The sequence below is a fragment of the Crocodylus siamensis genome, chromosome 6 (assembly GCF_052110815.1).
Source record: "Crocodylus siamensis isolate JL-2025a chromosome 6, ASM5211081v1, whole genome shotgun sequence".
Classification (NCBI taxonomy): Eukaryota; Metazoa; Chordata; order Crocodylia; family Crocodylidae; genus Crocodylus; species Crocodylus siamensis.
The window spans coordinates 35473764-35496715 of record NC_143400.1 but is presented as its reverse complement, the minus strand read 5'-3'; the positions used below and the strand labels follow the sequence as shown (position 1 = coordinate 35496715).

Sequence of the window (22952 nt, the reverse complement as noted above, 5' to 3'; positions counted from 1 at the left end):
ATCAGCAAATTAATCCAGAGGCTGAAAGCACTGACAGAGCCCGCGACTGGGCTTGCTGTGCTGTGGAAGGGCCTCGTCTGTGTGTGTGGAGCAGGGGAGCCATGGTGTTGTTTGCCACGAGCCTGGCTCAGAGCAGCTACCCTGTGCCCTGCTGCACTAGGCTCTGTAACAGCATATAAAGGAAAAAGAGTCTCTGCTCCAAAGAACTCCCCAGCTGAGCAATTGCTATGCTAAACCAAACCTGTAGACCATGTATTCCCACATCGGCTTTCTAATAACTCCATTGTTTGAGTGGGAAGGACGAGAAATCTCACGCTAAACCATCAGTTTCCTCGTGTCTACTACCACTCAGTTTCCTTTATTCTCTGAAGCACTCAAACTTTGTCTTCCTCACTTTTGCAACCGTGGCTATGTACACCAGATGCCCTGCAAACAGACAGACTTATTGACCGGTCCTGACTTCAAACACTGCAAACGGCATAGCAAGAGATGGCAAATACAAGCTGTACAAAATACAATAATCCTTTCTGGGTGTGTCTACCACATTCATTAATGCGCCTTAGTTACTGTTCCTTGCTTAATGAAGTGCTAACTAAAAGCGCAGTAACTAGAGTTACTGTGCAGTAGCACCGGCACATGTTTTTTTGTGATGCTTACTGCACATTAGTCTAACAACACTGCACGGTAGGCTATTAGCATGGATTTTATCCACCATGATACTGTGCCGCGTTATTGGGCTAATGCTCAGTAAGTGTCTCGTGTAGACGCACCCTCTGGGATGTGAGGGAGGGAATGCATCATTTAGAGTTAAGCGTGCAGCTAAAACTATTCGAAGTGCATTTTATAGACTTCGCTCAGGGGAAGGGGCCCTGGGTTCATGGGTTCTGCCTCCGGTGTGATTTACGTGGCCTTCAGTCACACCCAATGCCAGGATTTCCCATCCCTGCCTCTCGCTGGTGTCATAGGGACACCCGGCACAGTGATCTGTCGGTCCAAAATCCCGTACAAGAATCCACACCGTTATATCCACAACTTGCACGTAGACTGCTGAGAATAAGAGCCATCCAGCTTCTTCTGTGATGCTATTTTAACACAGTCCCCTTGTGAAAAAATGCACGTGCAATCATTAACTCTTAGAGGACTCCTTGGTGACCCTTACACCCATGGAAAGCAAACGGAGCTGTGTTTGAGTTTGCTCCCAGGCTCTCAAAAAGTCATTTCAACTTGGGTTGTATTAGCTAAGTACATATGCAGCAAAGCAAACACTGCCTGTTGCCTGAGAAGCATAGGCTGGAGAGGCACTTCAAAGCCAGCCTATCACACACAATCTTTACACAGAAAGCATAGTAATGAGGCAGGCAGCTCAGCCTGGGATTGGCTCTGTCTGTGGATAATAAGCCAGGAGGGGTGGGGTTTCATGGAGGAGGTTGCTTCTTGTCAGCCCTATACAATGTCCTAGGGAGTAGGAAACAACCCCTGAGCAGCAGCTAGTGCCTTGCAATTGGAGCAGCCAAGAGGCCCCAGTTGCCCAAGCCTTCCTCCCTCTATCATCATCTGCCCTGGGATTTTTCTGTTGTCACCTCCAAGCCTATCCCGCCTGCTCCTTGGACAGCTGCTGGGAGGGAGCAAGCTCTTCTGGGTGCTGCTATGCTCCCCATCTCCTCGAGGGTCTGACAAGAGGAAGGATCCACCTCCTCGTTTCCCTTTTCCTAGCAAGAGGCAGCCTTTGGGACTCATTGATGCACCCATTTCAGTGGTGTAACGGTTAGTATCTGGCATGGGCTGGGGGTGGAGGGGGTGTACGCGTGCATGTCCGTGGGCATGCAGAAAGTCTCATTGTGCTGCGTGCCCCAGTGGCTTCTGCTCCCTGCTGAGATGGGAAAGGGCTCCTCTTTCTACAGCCAGGCAAAGTCCAAAATTTTTCTACAGAGGTAAAACGTCTGTCATTCCCATCAAGACTGGGAGTGGGGAATTCACGCTGCTGCCAAAAACATGTGAAATACAAGCTGCGGCTTTGTTTCCACTTTCCTCTCTCTCCCCCTTCCTCTCTCCCTCTCGGAGGCAGGGAGAGAAAGAGAGAGCGAAACTGTCTTTCTAGTGCAGCGATGAAGTCAAAACCGAGTGACTCCACATCCGACAGAGAATCCTTTCCTCAGTCTCGCTGCTACCCTGAAGGGGGTCGTTGGAGTTGATACTCAGATTTGGACTTTTGCAATCTTTAGGCAGAAACTTTTTTTGCTTCTTGTTGAAAGAGTTACCAAGATTAGCCAATTCAGTCATGCTGCTTCCGTCTGAATGCTGTCTTTCTCTTGATGTGTTTCACTTTGGATTAGCTAATAGTGACAGAAAAATATTTTGGATCAAACCCTTTCCCCCTGGTTTTGCTGCTTCTATTTTCCTTAAATATATGCTTAGCAAAACAAAGAAAAATTTTTTTAAAAGGGCTATCCGATGTCTTTCAACAAATAAGTACCTCGACTACAGTTCTACATCATTGTGGAGAAATCTTTTCCAGTTTACGTTTGGGAACTTTTTATTCCTTGTCTACTGTATTCTCCTTCTCGTCCCTCCTCCCTATCCCCCCCACCTTTTTTTCCCTTGCCAGACTTGTGTTTTTAATAGCTAACAGATGGTGAATGCTCCATGGCTCTGCCTACGTATCATGGTTAATTATAAGAAGAATCCCTTCTTGGATCTACTCATACTGAGCTTGGATCAATTATTTCAAGAGGCTTTTGTTTGATGGCTAGTTTGCATGGCATTTCGCCCTCCCTCAACTGCATATAGTTCCATGAAATTTAACTAGCCCACAGTCGATTGGCCATGTGCTGCAAAAGACAATGGAAAAAGTGGGGAGGAGATTTGGTTTTATTTCAAGTTCAGTGAATCCTGCTCAGCTCCAATGAATAAAGCCATTTACTAAATTAATTTGCCATGCATTCATTTTGGCTGCTGCTCATATTGAAAATCCCTCTTCCATGTGTCCATGCAACTGGAATAAACCTATTAAAGAAGGACCCAAGACAAGGCTTTGCATCTCCGCTGTATCCTGTTAAACGTACCAAATGTCCATGAAGACAGTCACGCGTGCATACGTTAGTTTGTAAAATAATCAGGCATTTAGTTTTATGGTGAAGTTGTTCAGAAAGCATGCTGGGAATTCTCTCATCAAAACTATTCTTGGGTGATAAGGCTGGTTTCTTTTAATTCCTGAAGGGCTGCAAAGTTTGAAGCTCCTTATAATGCAACCAGTGGTTTCCTCTTCCATAACACAGATTCAGATATTGTGTGTTTTTGTGCAATTTCAGGGACAAGAAGCCAATATTCTTGCCACATGTTAACAGCTAATGTGTTTAAAATGCCTGCATTGCCTTTAAAATTAGATGCATGGAAATACACCAGGAGAAAATGGGTCCATCTTGGGTCCGTCACGTTAGGCCCATAAAGCACAGTCGCGTTTCGTGGTTCTGAAGATTCATGGCATCTACTAGCTTCAGCAGCTGAGAAACTGGGGACATCAGAAAACAAAGCCACTCTTATTCAAGAACTTACACGTGGATTTTGGAATATGAGTGTAGGCACTCAGGTTTGTAAAATCTGGCTTTAAGCCCTGTCCCGACAAGCATTCAAGCATATGAATCCATCTTCATGAAGTTAGGTACATGTGTAAGTGTTGCAGGAAAGTTGCCTTAATGGGGGTATGCTTCCATCCCTGTTCCCAGTTACATATTTTCATCATTTTTCCTCTTGTTGAAATATATCTAGAATACTGACATATATATTTTGTGTAGTCCAGTGGGTACGTGCAAATCCAAGGGGCTACACATGCATAGCTTTGTTTGGAGGAGAGGATGCACTGACTCCCATTGTGGGCCCAGAGGTCACTCTTTGGGGAATGCATATGCTCATAAGACCAGTGTGGCACTGAGCAGATCTTGATTTTAGTTTGCACGCTCCGTCACCTTTCTGTGGAACTGGGGAACATAGCTTTTATATTTTGACCAGCTGCATTTTTTCTGTCATTTTAAAAAAAAAGCTCTCGTGAGGTGACATGATTCATTTGGCTAGAGCCCAGTGAGTGTGAGCATAACCTTGCATTTCCCCTGCGTCTCTTGCTTTGATGAGGCTCAATGTTGCACCCACCAAAGTTGGCACGGGGTCCTGCCATGTAGCCCCCATTGTGGCATGAAGGCCAAGTGGTCTGTCTATTGCTCCCATATAGGACTGTACTGAAATCCTTCTCACAGTTGTTATGCATTGGTGAATATATTCACTGTCCTTTCCATGGTCATATATATATATTTGATATCTATAGATATAGATAGATATATAGATATCTATATCTAGCTATCTAGCTATCTATAGATATATCTATATCTCTGTATCTGGTAGCTGTGGAAATCTAGTCCTTGACTCACAACTTGGACGAAACAAGGTGAAAGACAGGGCTTTCCCCCCCCCCGCTTGTCTCCCTCTTAGACTCTAGGAGGGAAAACCTCCACCTGTGCTAACAAGTTTGTTTTCTTAAGCAAACAATATGTTTTAAATAGGATTATTTCTGGTTTCCTTTAGACATTTAAAATACATGTCTCTCATCTCACCGCATCCTCATATGTGATCCAGGAATGGGCTGCACAGCTCTGGGACAATTATGTGATTGAGACTGTCTGCTAGGGGAGGAAGTATAGGGTGTTTTTTTTCTGTGCTGCTAGCCCTATCTTTGTCTGGGCTAACTGGAGCAGGGTCTTCTACATTACAAGAGGAGTTTCCTTGTCAGAGAATAATCTGTTTTAAGTCCCAGGCACAAGCAAGGAGTAACTGAGGCTTTGGCATTGTCTGTACAGGTCTGTGTAGTTAAACTAAAGCAAACCTTTACATAAATGCTCTTAATTCAGTTTAAGAGCGCTTACTTTAGCCTTTAGCCTAACTCCTCTGACAGCAGGAGCTAGGTTACTTTGGGGTATGAATAGGACAATTCACGACCAATCTCTTTGGCTACAAATAGATGTCACTTTTGTCCTGGGAGAAACCATTTTATCCCAGGACAAAGTATGGCTAGGGACAGAAGTTATGCATAAACCGGTTTAATTTATCAGAAACTGGTTTAAACCTGTAACAGAATAGAAGTTTATTACACATAAATGGATGAAACTGGTTCAGCCAGTGCACATACACGGCTGAAACTGGTTTAAGATAAACCTGGTTGAATGTAGTATCAGACTTAACTGATTTAGGTCAAACCAGTTTGTGAAACTTGTCCCCCAGCATCCCAGCATTTTACAGCCCTGAGCTGGGCTGGCCTGGGCTGGGCTGTCTGCTCCAGAGAGCAGGGCTGTCCCCACCCTCTTCTCCCTAGCTGGAGCAGTGAGGGCTGGCTCACCACTCCTCAGCAAACCCTGGTGGTTTTATAGAGGACAGCCCGCTTTTCTGCTACTCTGTCCTATTGATACAAAAACAGGCACCTTTATGTCCTCTATTTTTCTCCACAGACTTCTACCTGTCTGGCATAAAGGCATCTGGTTTTGTATCAATAGGACAGAAGACAGAGTAGCAGAAAACCAGGCTGTCCTCTATGAAACTGGACAAATGGCTACCCTCGTCTGGGACCAGGGAGGTGGGTTAAACTTCCCTTCCCCCAAGTACGGAGCTGCCCTACCCCGCTTACTTAGTGCTGGTTGCAACTGTGGACTACAAATCCCAGAAGCACCTGGAAGCAGGAAGAGGGAGTGACAAGCAATCCTGCAGAGTTCTGCTGCTGTGATTGTGGCCTGCAAATCCCAGAAACCTCAGAGGCAGGAGGAAGAGGAAGTGAACACACAGCCCATGCAGGCTATGTGCCAGAGAGCTGTGCCCTAGCACCCTTCTGGCTTGAGCCACTGCGGGCATATGGTTGAATTTCCTGAATCAAAAGTGAATGTCTGTTCATTTGCTTATTGGTTCAATCTCTGCAGTTTAAACTAATCTGCAAAAACTGAAGCAATTCAGCCCTGGGCTTTTTGACTATCTATACTTTGCCCACAGATTGGTTTTGCTGTACAAACTACAGCTTAAACACTGTGGTTTCAATACTGTTTGCACCTTGCCAACATACTAAGCTTTTATTATGCTGGTAAAATGCTTCTAGTGTGGACAAAGTCATTGGTTCAGTTTAAACCTGTTAGAAAAAGGCTTATGCTGGGCCTAAGCAAGCTACTCTTGAAATTCAGCACAAGCATCTTCACATGTGCTCCTTGACTTGAACTGATGCACTCTCCATATGAACAAGGTCCCCTAACTACACTAGGAGTTCAAACAGTGTGATGGGAATTCAGGCAAGCCCAGTCTCTTACTGGCTTCATTTAGGGCCTGTTCAAGCCTGCGTCACCTCGTTGAAATGACACTTTTAGAACGCGTAAGCTAATGTTCCCTGACAACACACCCCTAAACCCCAAGCCACAGGCACCCGCTTGCTGCTTGGAGAAGGGCACTCCCCAGAATCTGATCCGATCTCTGGCAATTCCAGCAGGATCTCACAGGTCCCAAATGCCTATTTTTAAAGAATGATACTTGCAAAGTGGGAGGTTCTAAAATTAGCCCTGCCAGCTGTTTTATGGCTGGCAAGAGCAGGTTGATCCCACTCTCCCTTCAGAGAAAGGAGCAGGTTATCATCTTTATAAAGTTCTTTTCTAGCTTGTTTCTCCTTCAGAAATGCCACCATTACTAGCACTGACTTAACGCAGTCTGCTGCTCCAGCAGCAGGGTTCTGCTATGGCTATATGCAGGGATGGGGCAATCTGGAGACAGAGAGAGGCACTAACATGGGGGTGGACAACTATTTTGGGTGGAGGGCCACTTCCTGAGTTTTGGCAACCCATCGAGGGCGGCTGACAGGGGCAGATAAATATACATTTTCTGAATTTTTTAGGGGCCCAGCAGGCCAAATAGAATGACCTGGTGGGTCGCATCTGGCCCCCGGGCCACATTTTGCCCACCCCTGCACTAACAGAAGCACAAGTTCTTTTAAGGGGTGCATCCAAAGGGAACAAAGGCAAGGTCCTATCTAGACTCCATTTTTTTTCTGTGCAAGAATAATGTCCCTGGCTCAGAAGCTTGTTCTGAGACCATCAGAGATTAACAGTCTCCTATGGGCACCCTGGTCAACAAACAACCTTCACATGAAAGCAGTCAAGTTAAAGAAGTCAGCTCTTTCCTCTATCCTTAGCAGTACCAGACTCACAAGCACCAACTGAGGGGATTTTCCACTGCCTATAGATGAGTGGTCAGTTAAAAGCCCAAGAAGCTTGCTCTCAATCCTAGGTCATTTTAGACGATCAGTGATAACCTGCCAAGCAATTAGATTCCTTGCAACTACCCCCAGCTTGTAAGTAGGAGATTTAGGTTGTCCAGGGACAAAACGCTCTTGAGAGTCCCTCCTTGCAACAATTCAAGGCAAGAGATATCATGAATGGAGCGTTTTTGCTCTCAAACACCTGGCTAGGGTCAGGCTTGTTGGAAAAATGGCTGGATATTGATGGCAAGAGCTGAGTGCCTTGGAAAACCAGGCGTGAGATGCCTTGCATTGCCCAAGGTCATGCATCAAGTCAAAAACAGAGCTGGGAATTGAACCTACTGCTCTCTATCCCACTGGCTTAACTATAATGCCACCCTTCCTCTCTGGTACTTACAGGCCTCAGCCTGTCCTACCACACAGATTGATGCTGCATCTGAAAGCGTAGCAGAAGTGCACAGCAAGCACCCAGCATGTTGCCAGAGAGCCACTTCACATTCCCTTTCTCTGTGTAATTGGGTGGCAATTTTGTATGTGTGTGTGAAAACCTTGCTGCTGAGCTCCTGCCTGGGTCTAATAGCTGGCGCTTCCCAGCAGGTTCTGAGCATCTTGCTCAGCTTCAAAATTGAACTGAGCTCGGCTGCGGACTTCTATTTGTCATCTTCTTTCTCGTGTATTTATCGTCAATTATCATTATTAGTCACCACTCTCTTTTTGGCTGACTTCTAAGGGGCCTTCCTGTATCCTGTAACAGCTGCTTTCATGCCTGAGTTCCAAATGACATACCACTATTATGTCATTTAGGGTTGGGTTTTTTTTAAGTGGCTGATTGAGTCAGGTTTTGATTTTTCCTGCTAAGTTTCCATCACAACAGAGAAAAGAGACCACTTCTCTCTATTGTCTTTTCCTGCCTCTGATGCTCAGGGGTATAGGACTGTGGGCATTTTGGCTTGTTCTTCTAGGGAAAGGTCTGCAGAGACCATAGATCTATTTGGTCCAAAAGAAAGTAGGCGAAGATACTAGATAGACTGAAACACAAGAGGAGATAGGCACTGAATTGGATGGAGCTGCCCCATATCCTATTGTACGGGAACAGACCACCACTTTATATTAGCCTGTATTGTCTCTCTGCCACGTAAGGACAGAGCACTGATGCATATAGCTGAGTACCCTGTCTCCTGCCATACCGGGCAGTGCTCCATCAGGTCTGACAATTACTTAAAGCTTCAAAATAGCACCCCCAAAAAATTGCCTTGTAAGGCACTCGGTTTGTAGTACAGTCCACGGTAGGGATGGTACAGGAAGTTTCGGTCTTGACCCCCAGAGAGATCAGTTTGCACCCTGAAGCATGAGGTCTGACACTGCTTATTTTGGCTTGTAGAACTACAAATTTTAGTACTGGATGTATAATTATCCCTCCTGGTTTTAAACCCAGGTGCAGTCCTTGAGTCTGACCCAGGCGTAGTAGCAGTGTGAAAATGTGGCCTTTAGACCACATGATCTCTGGGACAGGAGCCATTTCTACATGTGTTTATAAAGCTCTGGATATACCTGTAGTGCTCCAAAAATGTTAGATTTGCCTTATATAGGGAAGTCGGGGGATGCAGAATAGGAGGAGCTGAACATTGTAGACAGCATCTTTCATCCAAGGACCTTCCAACCAGTTAGAGATGCTGATTTCTCCATCCCAACAAAGCCTTTCTGCCAGGACAGATGTCTCATTATCCCTGCTCAATAACAGCTGAAACCAAAGCAAGACGCAACGACCTCCTTAGGTTCCCACAGTGAGTCAGTGTAAAATCTTGGCTCCACTGAAGTGAATTTTACCATTGGCTTCAAGGACACCAGGATCGTACACCATTCTCCCAGCTGCCAGTTCCCTTGTAGTTGCAGTCCCCTCCCTGCTCGAAGTTTCTCCCTTACCCCGGGAAGATGCACTGCCGCTCTCTGCGAACAGCTATTGCAGCTCCTCCATGTCCCTCAGCTGCCCTCCCGGGATCAGAAATAAGATGGCATGGTCATTCCTAGCTCTGTGGTAGAGAGGAAATGTTGCCCTCTTGCCAGAGGCAGGAGGAAAAATGGGACTGAACTGTCTGTAATTAAAACCTTAAGTGTTTCTCTAGGAGGGTTTAAATGAGATTCAACAGAGCAGGCGCTGGAGTGGGAAGGCAGGAGGAAGAGGTGCTCCAGCACGCAGATGGGGCCTCAGTTCAGAGACGCAGAGATCTGGAAGTGAAGGCAAGGTTCCCATTTGCATGGAGTCAGTGCTGTGTTCAGACATACAAAGACAGGGCTTTCAAATGGCAGGGTTTTGCTTTGCCTCAGCTTCCAACTGAGCTGCTTTACACTGGCTTTGCCATTTCCCCTGCGTTCTGTCTGTTGTGACAGGTTTTTTCCTGTCTCTCCTTCACATCGTTGGGTTTACATTCTTCCTGCACCATTACCCACCTCCCAGCATCTTCTGCTCCCACTTAGGACTCCTGTGCTGCTGAATCTGGAATAGGAGCTGTGCTGATGTTGGCCTGAGTTAGATGCATCTCTTGTGGATCCTGAGAGCATCCTCAGCAGACGAGAACAAGCCTGTGAATATCATATGGGTAGAAATGTAAAATGTCTAACATGTGGGATGAGCTAGAGGCGGGCAGCGGTGAGTTTGCCCCTGTGCACTTGAGCGTATTAGGCCTGATCCAAAGTACCCTGCAGTCAGCTGAAAGGCTCTCATTGACTACCATGTGTTTCAAGACAGGTGCACTCACTGCTCCAGGGCTGAAAGTGGGAATTCATCCATTCCCCAGGAGCTCCAAAGAAGCTCATCAGCCTCTGTTTCTGGCGCTGGTATGCTAGCACAGTGCTGTGATGACACACCAACTGTCCCTGTTTTTCAAGCATTACTCTGTCCTTCCATAAATCTTCCATCTCAGCACACTACATTTCTATGGAGATAAGGAGCACGTGTCTGTTTTTGTTCCAAGTGCCTGGATTGCTGGAATGATTGGTTTAATAAAACCAGGCCCTGGGTGCACTATGGTCGGCATGCCCTTGGGAAATCTACACTTATAACCAAAAAAAAAAAAATTTGCTGTGCTGCAAGCATACCATGTAGTATCTACACTGTTGATGTGGCAGAGGTTTGCCTCCATCCCAGCTATCCATGCAGGTGCATTAGTGTGAAGCCGAAGTGCTGTGGAGTGAAGAAGCTGCTTACTGGGGGAGGTGTTTAGGGCATGGCTTGTGGTTTTGCTCTGTGTTTAGGCAATATTAGGGCCAGGTCTGTGACTGGAGTCTCCAGGAGCTGCCGTAGTACAATTTGATCATTTGTACTGATCGAGGTGACTCCTGCCTGGATCTAGGGGAAGCTGGGCTAATACAAGGTGTGGCTCTTAGAAGTTTATCCCATTTAAAAAAGGGTTTGACATTGACAGCTGAAATGGAAGCAAATCCCCATTAAACAATTGAGCAGAATCAGGGATGCAACCTAAGGTTCAGGGCAGGACACTGGGGATTTATGGCAGGTACGAGCGATGGCACAAGGCAAGCCAGTCTGGAAGCCAGCTCCCGGGACTCGGATCACTGCCCCTGAAGCTCAGAGGTGGATGTGGGAAGTGCTGACAACAGTGCTAGGCTGAGAATCCAGGAGCAGTAGGAAAAAAGGTGTCTTTCTTTGGGTAGTCCCCAACAACCCCTGCCAGGCTTCACATCCCTTATGGGGTGTTCTCATTGAGATGGAGGTATCGTGTCTAAGGTGTAGTAATCATCATACAACCAGCTGTAAAAAGGATAGAGCAGGGCTGTGCATTTCTTTCTCGGACAACTTCAGGGCAGGACTCTTCCATTTACAGGCTGTGAGATGATGCTTGGTTTTATGTTCTGCCCACATTGCAAAGTCCATTGAGGATGGAAATATCAATTCTGCGCCTCTGGCGAAGAGTCTGCCATGCGTTGGCATGGGCGGTTCTTTAGAGGTTGCAGTGGGGCAGAACAGAAACTAGTTTGCTCTCCTGTATCTGGGTTAGAGCTAATGGGAGAAAGAGCCATGAAGAGCAGATGGGACTAGAGTCTAACAGGATGCAGAGAGATGCCAGGGGAGCAGAGGCGAATTTTAGAGTCACTTTTCTCTGCCTAGCTACTCTTTATGATGCAGTGAAGGGAAAATCAACGGAATAGCTGTTCAAGGGCTAGAGGGAGAATTAGGCCTGTCCTTCCCACAAACAGGGTATTCATCTCAGTGATGAGATACCTCGTACACCAGAGAGATGTGAAGGGAGAGCTCCAAAGACAAGTCTCTGCAGACTGAGTTGTAGCTGCGTATCAGGGCTAGGTCCTCCATGTGTCAGACCCAGTGAAGGACCCAACATGTGACAAGAGGACAGCAATTGCACCTTCCCCCCCATAAAGTCTGTACCCCAAAATGAAGATTAAGGCGTATTTATTTCCCTTGTGCATGCTGCAGTGAAGGGTAAGTTTTCTTTGCCTCCCTCGTCTCTTCCGCATCCTTTTCTTGATGGTAAAGGCTGTTTCTCTCTCTCCCCGAAAGGATGCTTCTGCAGTTTGGGGCTGATTTATACCAATAAATCGTGCACAATGCCTCCGATCACCTTCCAGGACCTGCCTCTGAACATCTACATGGTCATTTTCGGCACTGGCATCTTCGTCTTTGTGCTCAGCCTCATCTTCTGCTGCTACTTCATCAGGTGAGCTGGGGAACTGCTGAGCTCTGCACACACTCATTGCAGGAGGGTGCAGGGAGCCCATTTATCTGCTGGTGCTTCCTGGAGAAGTATCACCCTCACCGCTGTCTTTTGGGTGGCCTGAAGACATTAGCACCAGTTTGGTTGGCTGGAAATTCTTATTTTAAAGAAAAACTGAGTTGTGCAGCCCTGCACGACTCTAGGAAGTGGTTTGAGCAGAACTCTGTAAGTCGTGATCGTCCTGTCACTGCTGCCAGCTGACTTAGCCTGATTTTACCCTTGCTAATCTCTGCCCCTAGAAAGGTCCAATTCATGGAGTCGGTTTGATATTCTCCCCTACGGAGAGTTGTGCTTCTCTGTCTCACTTTGCTTGGCTATAAAAATGCCTTTCATGTTTCCTTACCAAACTCATCCTCCATCGCGTGCACACACACTCATTTATTACTGTAAGGGTCAGTAATGATTCCCAGCTGGTAGTGCTGCTATTTCTTTCTTTCTTTTTTTTTTTTGCAGAGCGTGACAGCTTATAGATGGAGCGCCATTGCTCTTCCAGGCTTTTGCAAAAAGCAAAACAGAACAAGATGGGTCAGGCACTAGGTCTGCTGCTCTCTGTGCCCTTTAAGGGGGCAGCCTTAACAAAGCATACTACTCTACCATTGCGTTTTGATGGGGTGACACCTTAAAAAATGACCATCCCCTCCTTGTGCCCCCCCCCGTCCCTCCCACCTGCTGGGAGCCACTGGTTCAGAGCAATCATCCCATCTCCTTCTGTCCCCAAGGAATCAAATGATCAGCCCCATGGTTATAAGGTCACAGGTCTGTGTTTGTGGGGTAGAGAGGGACAGGGTGGCCAGCAAAGGAGCTGACCCTGGGGTCACCCATTCTGGAGAAATTCTGGATACAGCACCAGCTTCATCTGAGAGACTGGAGACTATTTTTAGAAGCCTCTAATAGCCTCCCAAAGGCTGCCTGTCGCCTCCAGTCATATTCTGAGATCTATTATTTGTATTAAGCAAATTAGAAGAAATTAATCTCATGTGTGTCACTAGGGCCCATCAATCTGTCTTGAGTTTCAGAGCATGGCTAGTGTTACAGCTCTTTTGGAGTTAACCCTGTATTCCCCCTGGCCTGGCAGGTGGAATAATACCTGGGGGAGCTCTCCCCAGCAAAGGATGGCGTCTGGGAGAGGGTTTCTAGAAGCGAATTTGGCAGGCGTGAGGATTTTAATCCCAGCTGCTCTCATCTCCAGAGCTGCCTGTGAGCAGCAGTTTCCCTTCTCTTCGCTGGAGGTTTCTTCTGTCATCTGATCCCTCCATGTGTCACCTCTGGGAACGGCAGCTGTTCCTCAGCCGTGTGCGACACACTGACACGTCCCATGCCCGGGGCCAGAAAGGAGCACTTCTGCTGCCTCACATGCAGATCCCCAAGATAGACAAGTGGCAAGAGCAGGTGGACAGGAGCATCCCCTCTACTGATGGCCTCCGAGTCAACTTGCATCCAGGGACACACGAACCCATGCAAGAGGGGTGGGCTAGTAGTTCCAGCCCGGACGTGAGAATCAGCACCCCTAGATTTTGTCCTGGCTGGACCTGAGGAAAGTCAGGCTTTTCCAGCAGCTCCAAGCAGAGAAGCACAATCAGGAGCAGGAGCGTCCGTAGACCCAGGCAGTTCGAGCACCGCATTGTCTAACCCTGCTTGGAGCAAACTCCTTGCCAGTGCCTCTGTTGTTTATTTCCGTAACCTGCTGGGAACCATTTGCCAAGAGCAGTCGCCCCATTCCCCCAAGGACTGAACAATCAGCTCCCTGCAGGGCTCTGAGCCAAGCCAAAATCCCGGTCTCAACAGGGCTCCGTCTGAGTACACGACTGGGACTGAGCAGAGCAGGAAATGGCAGGAAGGGGGTTCATATTATTCAGGTGACCAAGCGGGATGGATGCATTGTTTATGAGGGAAGGGGGAGATGCTGTGGCATACAGTGAGAGGATGTATCTTTACATTACCCTTGCCTATTAAAAGCAGGCTATTTTTAAACACTAAGTGTTGCAGCAGCTGGGATTTCTGGAAAGGACTCAGCGGACTAGGCAATGCTGAATTCAAGACTTCACTGCAGGGCTCTCCCAGCACCGCTGATGCTTCTTGCACCTCACTTGCCCCGAGACCCTGGCTTTGCACCCTTGTCCTGATCAGCAGCTATTTCCATCCCGGGCTCTCCCCAGCCCTGCTGGGCCCCTCTCTGTCCTGCGGCGATAGCTTCCTTTGCGGGTGAGGTCCAAAAAAGTCTTTGTTCTTTGAAAGGGGGAAACCAACCCACAGGAAACCAAGGTCTCCCCAGCAGAGAGGTGCAGTCAGTGCACTCCTCAAACTTTGTGGCCCAAGTCTCCAGCCCCTGGCAGAGCAGTAGCTGCCTCTTAAATGCGCCCGACAGCCTCCACACTGAGATATGGCATCACAGCCCCCTTCTTCCCCCAAAGCTGCTCCCTAGGGTGCTGCTTAAGGGAGCACTATGCCTTTGGCTAGTGCTCGCTCATTGTAAAGGACCGTGGCTAGGACCTGTCCCTTCCGCTTCAGCCTAGTGTTTTTATTCTCATTAATAAAAGCAAATAGACGAAAGGGCACTGGGTTTGGAGGAGGTGCTGAGGGACTCCGGCTTTTGTGGCTTGGATAATGAGCCTGGTTGTCTCATCTGGCGTGTGTGCGTGGGGGGGGTGCATGGGGACAGAGGTTGCCTGGGAAATTATTCTGGTTGATAGCAGGCTGTTTCTGCAGCTGTTCCTCTGCTCCTGACGGCAGCACATAAAGGCTGTTCTGTCTGTGCGCGTGTGCATGTGCGGGTGGGCGAGAGTGGGGCAGGGGTTTTCAGGCCTTTGCTGCCTCCCATGTACTTGGAGGCTGGGAATAAGCTAAGACCTTGGGAGACATGCAATGAGATGCAGCCAAGGCAGAGGCACGCAACCTCGGGCCAGCCATCCTACCTCTCCATAGGAACGCCTGCCGTTTTGCTCCCCCAACTCACATGGACTATAAAGACGACCTCTGTGCTGTTTCACGTCCCTCCTTCCCGTGGCTGGTTCACTGGACGATAACAGCCTACTACTGCTCCCTGCTAACTTACTCCCTTATGTCCAGCTGTAGAGGCCTGGGCTCTGTGCAGGAGCACATATGGACCCCAGGCTTACAGCACAGGGACACAGGACATGCATAGGGATGGGCATGGGGGGTTAGAGTCATATTGTCAGTGGTGATCATCCTGCATGGGGAGGTGGTGTGAGCCAGGTAGTCCTGGCCCTTGATTGCAGTTTGCGTTGTGGGTGGGAGGTCTGTAACTCAACAGGGAAATAGTTCCCTGTTCATTGCAGGCCAGCAGCTGGGGGCAAGTGAGAGTTTGGCGTCCTAGACCAGAGCAAAGAGGGCAGTGAGGAGGCTGCAAAAACTGGGGGATGGAGTGGCCAGGTGAGGTGCCCTGTCCCACCCCAAAGGAGCTGGCTCCATGTGCACGGATCAAAGCAGGCGAGGAGTGAGCAGGAAGAGAAAGCCTGCTGTCCCATGATCCAGGAGGGCCACTCTGTCCCTGGTGCAAGTATTACCAGTTCACACTACATGTTCCCAGCCACTCAGCCTCCCCCCGCCCAGCCGCTGGGTGTTTGCAGAGCAGCCCTCCTCTCCCTCTGGGGCTGGATCCAGTTTGCAAGAGTCTGGCAGCAGGAAGGGAAGCGATGTCCAAATTGCAGATACGGCTCAGTCGCTGGGGGAACGGACCTCCCAGACCCCTGCGGTGCTCAAGCAAGATAATGGAAGGGTATCCCTCAGCCAAGAAGTGTTTCCACGTCTGTGGGGGCCAGTGGCGGCATTTCTCCAGGCCTCTCTTGCAGGGGAGACAAACAAGCGAGCAGTTGTCTGCGCCAGGCTGGGAGTTTCTTTTATCACCGCCATACATTGTGTCCCCCTGGAGTCCTGTGAAAGTGCTGGCCACCCCCATCCTCAGTCCAAGGTCAGGGCCAGGCCAGGCTTAGCGGCTGCTGGCGGGTCAGCATTGCTCTGGAAATACAGCGCTTCCTGGAACTCTAACTACTTCCTAAGCGAAACAATTAGGCCCGCAGGCTGCATGATCTTATCGGGCCCTGTCCTCCAATTCCTGATGATATTTCAGGAGACGCTAGGCTCTGATCAGCCGTGAGCTGGCTCCTTTGCAAAACAGAAAGTGAGCAGTGAATGCAAGCTCAGTGCCCGCCCCCAGCCCACCCCCAGCCCAAACCCTCTGAGCTGCTGCAATGAAAAGGGAAAAATGCAAAGAAGAAATAATGACCAAAATAATCCCCTTCCTGGCAGCATCTTTGGCTCAGAGGTTTCTCTTTCCAAGCAGCAAAGGGACATGGACTCAGGTTGATTCGGCACGTGGAGAGTCCTGGCTTTGTGGTCCCTGTGCTTATGTGGTGTTATCAGTTCTGCTTCCTCCTCTGGCATTGATCCCTATCCCCAACCTTAAACAAGTCACCACAACTACAGTGCCACAGGCCAGTCTTTGAGTTTAGAGGCTCCTATTGCAAAGATGCCCTTCACGAGGTACCGGATTTTCAGCAAAAACTATTCTTGCTGAAGTGAACCTGAAATGCAGGGGCTGGTATGCCAGAGAGCAGGCCCAAGGCATCTCTTGTCAGGCTCCCCCAAACGGCAGCACCCTACACTGAAAGTATTACGCTGTTTCCACCTGGGGTTCAGCTTTGAGGAAGGCAGAGAGCAGAGTTGATCCTCGAAAGTGAAAAAAGTGACTTGTAAACATTAACCGTGACAATCTGAGCCGATTTAAGGACATGTGCAGCATGGGAGCGTTAATATTGACTTTAGTATTGGCAAAGGGTTCTGGACTGACAGCTCTGGAGTTGCCCATTTATCCATGGGACCAGCACTGAGCAGGCAGCAGCCTCCATACTCTGCTCTGTCAATGTGCCCAACTGTGCCCCCTTGTCCTGAATGATAAAAAATGTCCCTTATTTGATGCCTGATGTCCTATGACCCATATCCACTAAGGCCCGGCGATGATGGATTTGGTCAGAAAGAGGTCTGTTCTCAAGCCAGGACTATGAAAAGGCTCATTCACTGCGGTTGCAGTGTAGGATTTTGCTCCATGAATAAATATCTTCGGGGTGCTGTCACTTAATAAACATGCATTGTCCCACAGTTTTCATACAATTATCCTTTCTTTCCCTGGGTGATCATCTTGGTGAAGCCAGAAGAAGGGAACTCATTCTCTGGGGCCTATTCATTCCTCGGCTTCTCTGGCAAATCAGCAGCAAAGGGGCCTGTTGATAGCAAATGGGAAGGTTGTTTTTCTGTGAGATAAGCACTTGTCCCCAGATGAGTTGGACAGAGGTCACCAGTTACCAGATCCTAAACAGCTTTCATGGCTAAAGTTGTGATGGGTCATGATTCATTCGAACCCTGTCCTATCCTGGAGTCCAAAGCTGAGCTTCCCCTGTGCCTCTGCTGGAGTTTGGGCAGATTTGTGTCCATAGCTTGCTGCAGAAAGCAGGTGTGGCTGTGATTTTCTCATTATGCAGCTGAAATTCCCATGTCCAGTTAGACTCGCCTGAAGGTCAGAGCAGCAAAGGTAGCCTGAATATAACTTTTCTGACTGTGGTCGGTTTGGGCTTGAGGGGGAACAGATGATGCGATTGTGCTGGTAGGTTTGTAGGTGATAAAAACATTGTATTTCCTGATGCATAGACATTCCTGATAGACGTGCTGCATTTTCTGAGTTTCACTGGCTTCAGCTTGCATCAGTGTCCCTTATCAGCCTGAACTGTTATTTTATGCACAGTGGAGTTTATAACAGAATATATTATTTTTTTCCCTCCCTAGCAAACTTCGTCACCAGGCCCAGAGCGAGAGATTTGGATACAAGGAGGTAAAGTCTGGGGTTGATTTCCATTTACTCGCATACAGTTTAGCACTGGGCCTGTGGTACTGGCCCTGGCACTTATCTACCTATTTACACATAGGTAGATAAGTGCCAGGGAGGGGCACTGGTCTGTAAGGAGCAGGACTGACAACTTTTACGTTCTGCACAAGTCAAAAAGCCATCCAAAGGGATAACAGTAGTGCAAGACTATTCACCTAGGGGTGAACTACCAGCTCCTGGGCTGCTTTCTGCTCTTCAGAGGCAGGGCCCCAAGCAGATAAAAGTTACTACTGTGCAGGGAACCCAGTGTACCTACATCCCACTTACTACCTGAGCATGAAGGCTCTGTGGCTGAAGAGGAATAGTGCAGCCGTGTATCCGCCTCTGGCTTCATTTAGGGCTGAGCTATCAGCTCGCAAATGCCACTGAGCGGAAAAAGCGTCAAAGCTGAGCCAGTGGAAGGGGAAAACCGGCCACACGGAGAAACAAGGTCTGTACTGGTAGAGGCCAACCTATAATAAGTGATAACAACGTAAAGCAGGGGAGGTAAGCCAAGATGGCCAGTTGCTGCCCTCTGCAGGGAAACGACCAGCTATTTCAGAGGCTCTTTGCCCAAAGCCTGCTGCTGAGCCCCAAAAGGGGTGTTATTTGGGGAGAGAAACCAGGGAGGGGGGCATAGCAATGCCAGCTGGAGTGGGTGTGTGGAGGGCCTGCAGCCCCGCTAGCTGTTCGGGATCTGCGACCCCTGGCAGCTGTCAGTGTGCGGCCGGACCGGCTATTCTGGTTCTGCGATTCCTGGCAGCTCTGTTGCTTTTCCTGGTTCTTGACCTGCTGCCCACCCTGCTCTTCCAGTCCAGGCCCTGTCAAGATTTGTGAGTCCTGCCCTGCTAACACCAGTCCTGGGGCTACCCTGGGGAGCAGCTGTGTGGCTCACCCTGGTTGTAAAACATGAATTTTCTTTTCAACCTAAGAGAACTTGTACAGTCCTTGCAATCTCCTATGCCTGATGAAGGGCGCGTGCGCCCAAAAGCTTGCAAATAAAGGGGTTTTTTTTGGCAAATACCTAGTTGGCCTAAGCAAAGGTATCACCTCTGCCACCTTCTTGTCTCCGAGGCAGCTTCCCCAGCCCAGCACTCACTCTCATCACCACCCCGGTCTCTTTGCCAGTTGTTTCTGATACTGATCTGCTGCCTCCTTTCCCCTTGTGCCCTCCAGGTGGTTTTGAAGGGTGATGCCAAGAAGTTAAACTTGCAAGGGGTAAGTCTGCCCACCCTGAGTGGCGAGACTGGGGTTTCTGGCAGCATGCAGGGGGGAGGCTGCAGGCGATGCTCGGAGACTGTTTCCTGAGTTTTGTCGTGATGTTTTGTCCTGCCTGTTCGTCCCTCCCCTTCTGTTTCCCCGCAGCAGACCTGTGCCGTCTGCCTGGAAGATTTTAAAGTGAAAGATGAGCTGGGAGTGTTGCCATGCCAACATGCCTTCCACAGAAAGTGAGTAGCTGCCAAGGACAGCCCATTGCTTGCTCTGGGCTCCCAGGCAGGCAGGAGGCCTGCTGTGTGGTTACACTGCCCATGCTCACAATCAGGTAGAGGCCTGGCGCCACAGATGTGCTCCAAGTGTGCAAGAGGCTCGCTCTATGCCCCATGTCACTCCTGGGTGGTAAGAGACCCAGCATCCTGACCTTGCTCTCTCTCTGGCTGCTGAAGAGCAGCCTTCAGCAACTTGGATGGGAAAAAATCAGTGGACCCATTATTAACTTCATCATCTGCTCCCAGTCTAGCTTTTAGCAAGCATCCAAGCATTCCCCGGCCGCAGAGCCAGCATGGTCAACTCCCTGGGAGGGTTAAGACCCAGCCTGGTCGGGTGATTCCCATCTCAGCCGCTCCAAATATCAGCATGAGAACGGACTGGGTTGGGCACTGGAAGGAGAAAGATTCCCCCGGGAGCACAGAGCCCCTGCTCTCCCCGTTGTTTCTTCCTCTCTCCATGGAGCTCATTTCCAAACTAGTAAGAGGGCAGGGTGCTTCAGCAAGAGGCGCTCCATAGGGCTGACCCACTCTGGTTAATATGCAGCGGCAATTTGGTAGTCAAGGGAAGGTAATGGGAGGAGAGCAGGAAGAAAGAAGAATCAGGCCCTCAGGGCTGGGTGCCTGTCAGTGGCAGAAGCCCCATGGGTTTGGTGACTTGGTGCTTGGGAAAAGAGCCCAGGGACCTGAGGAAGGGAGCGGGAGCCACCTACCCACTGTCCTTTTGCTTGTGGCCTGCAGGTGTCTTGTGAAATGGCTGGAAGTGCGCTGCGTGTGCCCGATGTGCAACAAACCTATTGCAGGCTCCACAGAGCCCCACCAAGGCATCGGGACCCTCCTGGATGAGCTGGTGTGAGGGCTCCTCTTCTCCCCGCCAAAGCCAAAGCCAAAGCCAGCAGAGCATTTTCTGGCGATCGCTGCACTCGAACCCCACCACTGCATGGATGACTGAGCAGCCCGCAACGGGCCCCTCTGAGTGCTTGGGGACAGACATCTGCCATGCACACAGGAGGAAAGCAAGCCTGACTGGCCTTTCACCTCCAGTGCTGAAGTTGGAAGACCCCCCTCCACTCCCCACATTTACACTGAGGAGGGGTTGCCTTGGCATTGGGATTGCTGGGGCCTAAGCATCATGAACTCACATGCACAAAGGGCCTGGGAGTCTAAACCTTCCTGGTGCTTGTTGCTGGCACCAAGTCCTTTGCATCAGGCTTCTGAAACGGGACGTTTCCCTGAGAAACCACCGAGCTGGAAATGTCAAGTGGGCCGGGAGCCTCCCTCACTCCCTCGAATTATAGCTTAGACCTAGGCGCTTGGAGCCGCCCATCACTTTGGGGCTAAGCAGGCTAGATATAGCCCACTTGTAACACCAGAAGCGACTCTGGGGGCCCTAACCTCTTCCATCAGACTCCTTGTAAAGGGTCAAAGCTTTAGCACGGCTGTAGCCAGACAGAGACCATTCCTGCACTGATTCTTCTCTCCAGCCCAACAATGAGTGGTTTGGTCATTTCCAAGAATAGCCAGTGTGCATGCATGGGCGAAAACACAAAAGCTACAGAGAGCATTTCATGCTAGGATGTGAGGGGCATTTAGAGGCTCACATTCAGCCCTGGGTGCTTGCTTGGGGTGAGGCTTTCCCCTTTGGTGGCAGCAAGGGGCAATGGTTTTGGTGGGGTGGAAAGGGAGAACAGCTCACAGAGACAGTGCTGGTTTTTTGTAAGGAGGGAAGGGGTTAAATCAGCTGTGGGTTTTCCTGCTCAGAGACTGCACAGATCAAGAAAAGTGCTCTGAGATCATTCTGTTTGCATATTGAAAGTAAAGCCTTGCAAGGTGGAAAGGGTGAAGTGAGAGAGAGAGAGAAGAACCACTGATGTAGGTAAAATCTAGTCCCGATCCCCCCCCAACCTCCCTTTCCTGTTTCACTGTAAATACTATTTTTGTATGTAATACTTTCCTAATTGTCTCAGGCTTTCTATGCACCCCAGAGGGTGGGGGGTGTACAGTTTTATGTAAAACAATAATTAAACTGAAGACATTTCAGTCTGTTCCGGCTGTGACTGTTTCTAACCAGGAGTGTCTGCAAAACAAGAGATCCCAACACAAAGAAGTGTTTTGTGTTCATTCCTTCTCCACCTCCCTGAAAACACTGCATTACTTGTAGTGTCAAAAAAAATCACCTATGGCCTGAAGCACAGAGATTTCAGCCTACCACAAATGTTTTAAGGGAATTAAATGAAAAAGAAAGACTGATTATAGCAGCAGGGCAGGAAGCTAGGGCTCTTGGGCTCTGTAGCTAGCTGAGCTGCTGAATCATTGAGCAATCTCTTCTCCGGCCACAACTTCTTGATGCCTCCATTTCCTCTTCTGTGAAGTGGCCACAACTTGTGGGGCCTGTTGAAGTGCAATTTGTTAAATGCACTGGGAGGGACGTTACTATTTCGCTGTATCTTACAGTTCACACTGGTACCTGTCAGGGGAGATACCATGAGCATGGTTTTGAGCCCAGGTGGTTTGACTTAGACATCCCCTTCTTCTCAGCCTTGAATGGCATGGTGTAGTTGAGGGTGGAGACCTGTCCAGTGCCTTGTGAGCAGGCCCCCCTGCCAGAGTCTACTAAAGCCTGCCAGGGGGAGGATCTCAGCTACACAATTTATGGTGATGGGGGGCTGCTCTCGGGCTTTCCCTCTAGCTTGCTTCTTCAGCTTTTGGCTCAGGGCAAGTGAAACTAGGGAGCATCTAAACTCCAAGGCTTGGGGTCTGCGTGTAGGATGCCTGCCATGGATTTGGGAGCGCCAGGCTGAAGAGTCTGGGAGGCAGGATACTTGCACCACACAGGCTTGAACAACCACACTCGATAGCATTCAGAACTGGTTTGGCCCCAGACCCCAAATTTCAACAACAAGAGAAAAAAAAAACAAAGCCCAAACTGGTTAAAAGAGACCAGCCTGACAGGAAATGGGACATCTGACTTTGCAAATGAAGACGCCGTAGGTGCGATGTGGACACTTGCTTCCTGCCGCACCAGAAGTCTCTTTTTTGAGTTTTGCAGTTTGTCAGCTAGTGTGTGTCATCTCGCACAAAGAGAGACTCAAACGAAGAGAATGGAAAGGCCATGTGAGTGTGGTTTGATGGGGTACCGATCGTTGCTTTGCACACAAACCTGTGTATTGAGCCGCTCGATGAAATGTGTCTGTAGCTCAGCGTGCCTCAGACTCTTTCGTGCAGGATAATGAGATCAGGGGTTAGCAGCTGCTGGGACTGTTGCAGGATCCGAGCCTCTATTCTCACCCTTCCTTAAATAAACCCTTACCGTGCATTGTTTTCCCAGCTCTTCCAGTACTAGCTCTGGCTTTCATTTTTGCTGTGTGAGTGACAGATGAGGACAAGGAAGCCATGCAGGAGGGATGGCTTAGTCCTCTGAGCACAACACGTCCCCAGTGCTGCTTGGTGTATTTATCATCGCAATATAGCTGGCAAGGTTAGGAATGAAGTCATGCCTCCCTTGCTGCCATCTACCGGTTGTAACTGGGACCATTCCTATGTATTAAACATGCAATATATGGAAGAAGCCTGGTTAG

At 49.0% G+C, this 22952-nt stretch overlaps 1 protein-coding gene across 2 annotated transcripts; it reads left to right on the top strand.

Annotated features, from left to right (window-relative positions):
• The first annotated feature begins 1432 nt into the window (after positions 1-1432).
• Positions 1433-21419, top strand: RNF122 (ring finger protein 122). Of its 2 annotated transcripts, none has more exons than XM_090053104.1 (6): positions 1433-1764; positions 11802-11958; positions 17812-17857; positions 19067-19108; positions 19259-19338; positions 20116-21419. In XM_090053104.1, exons 1-6 carry the CDS (start codon positions 1740-1742, stop codon positions 20228-20230), a joined length of 465 nt encoding a protein of 154 aa, XP_089909230.1. In that variant the 5' UTR covers positions 1433-1739; the 3' UTR covers positions 20231-21419. The 2 variants fall into 2 exon arrangements, with proteins under 2 accessions (XP_089909230.1, XP_089909229.1); XM_090053103.1 differs by having other exon boundaries at positions 1434-1764; positions 19256-19338.
• The last annotated feature ends 1533 nt before the right edge of the window (positions 21420-22952 follow it).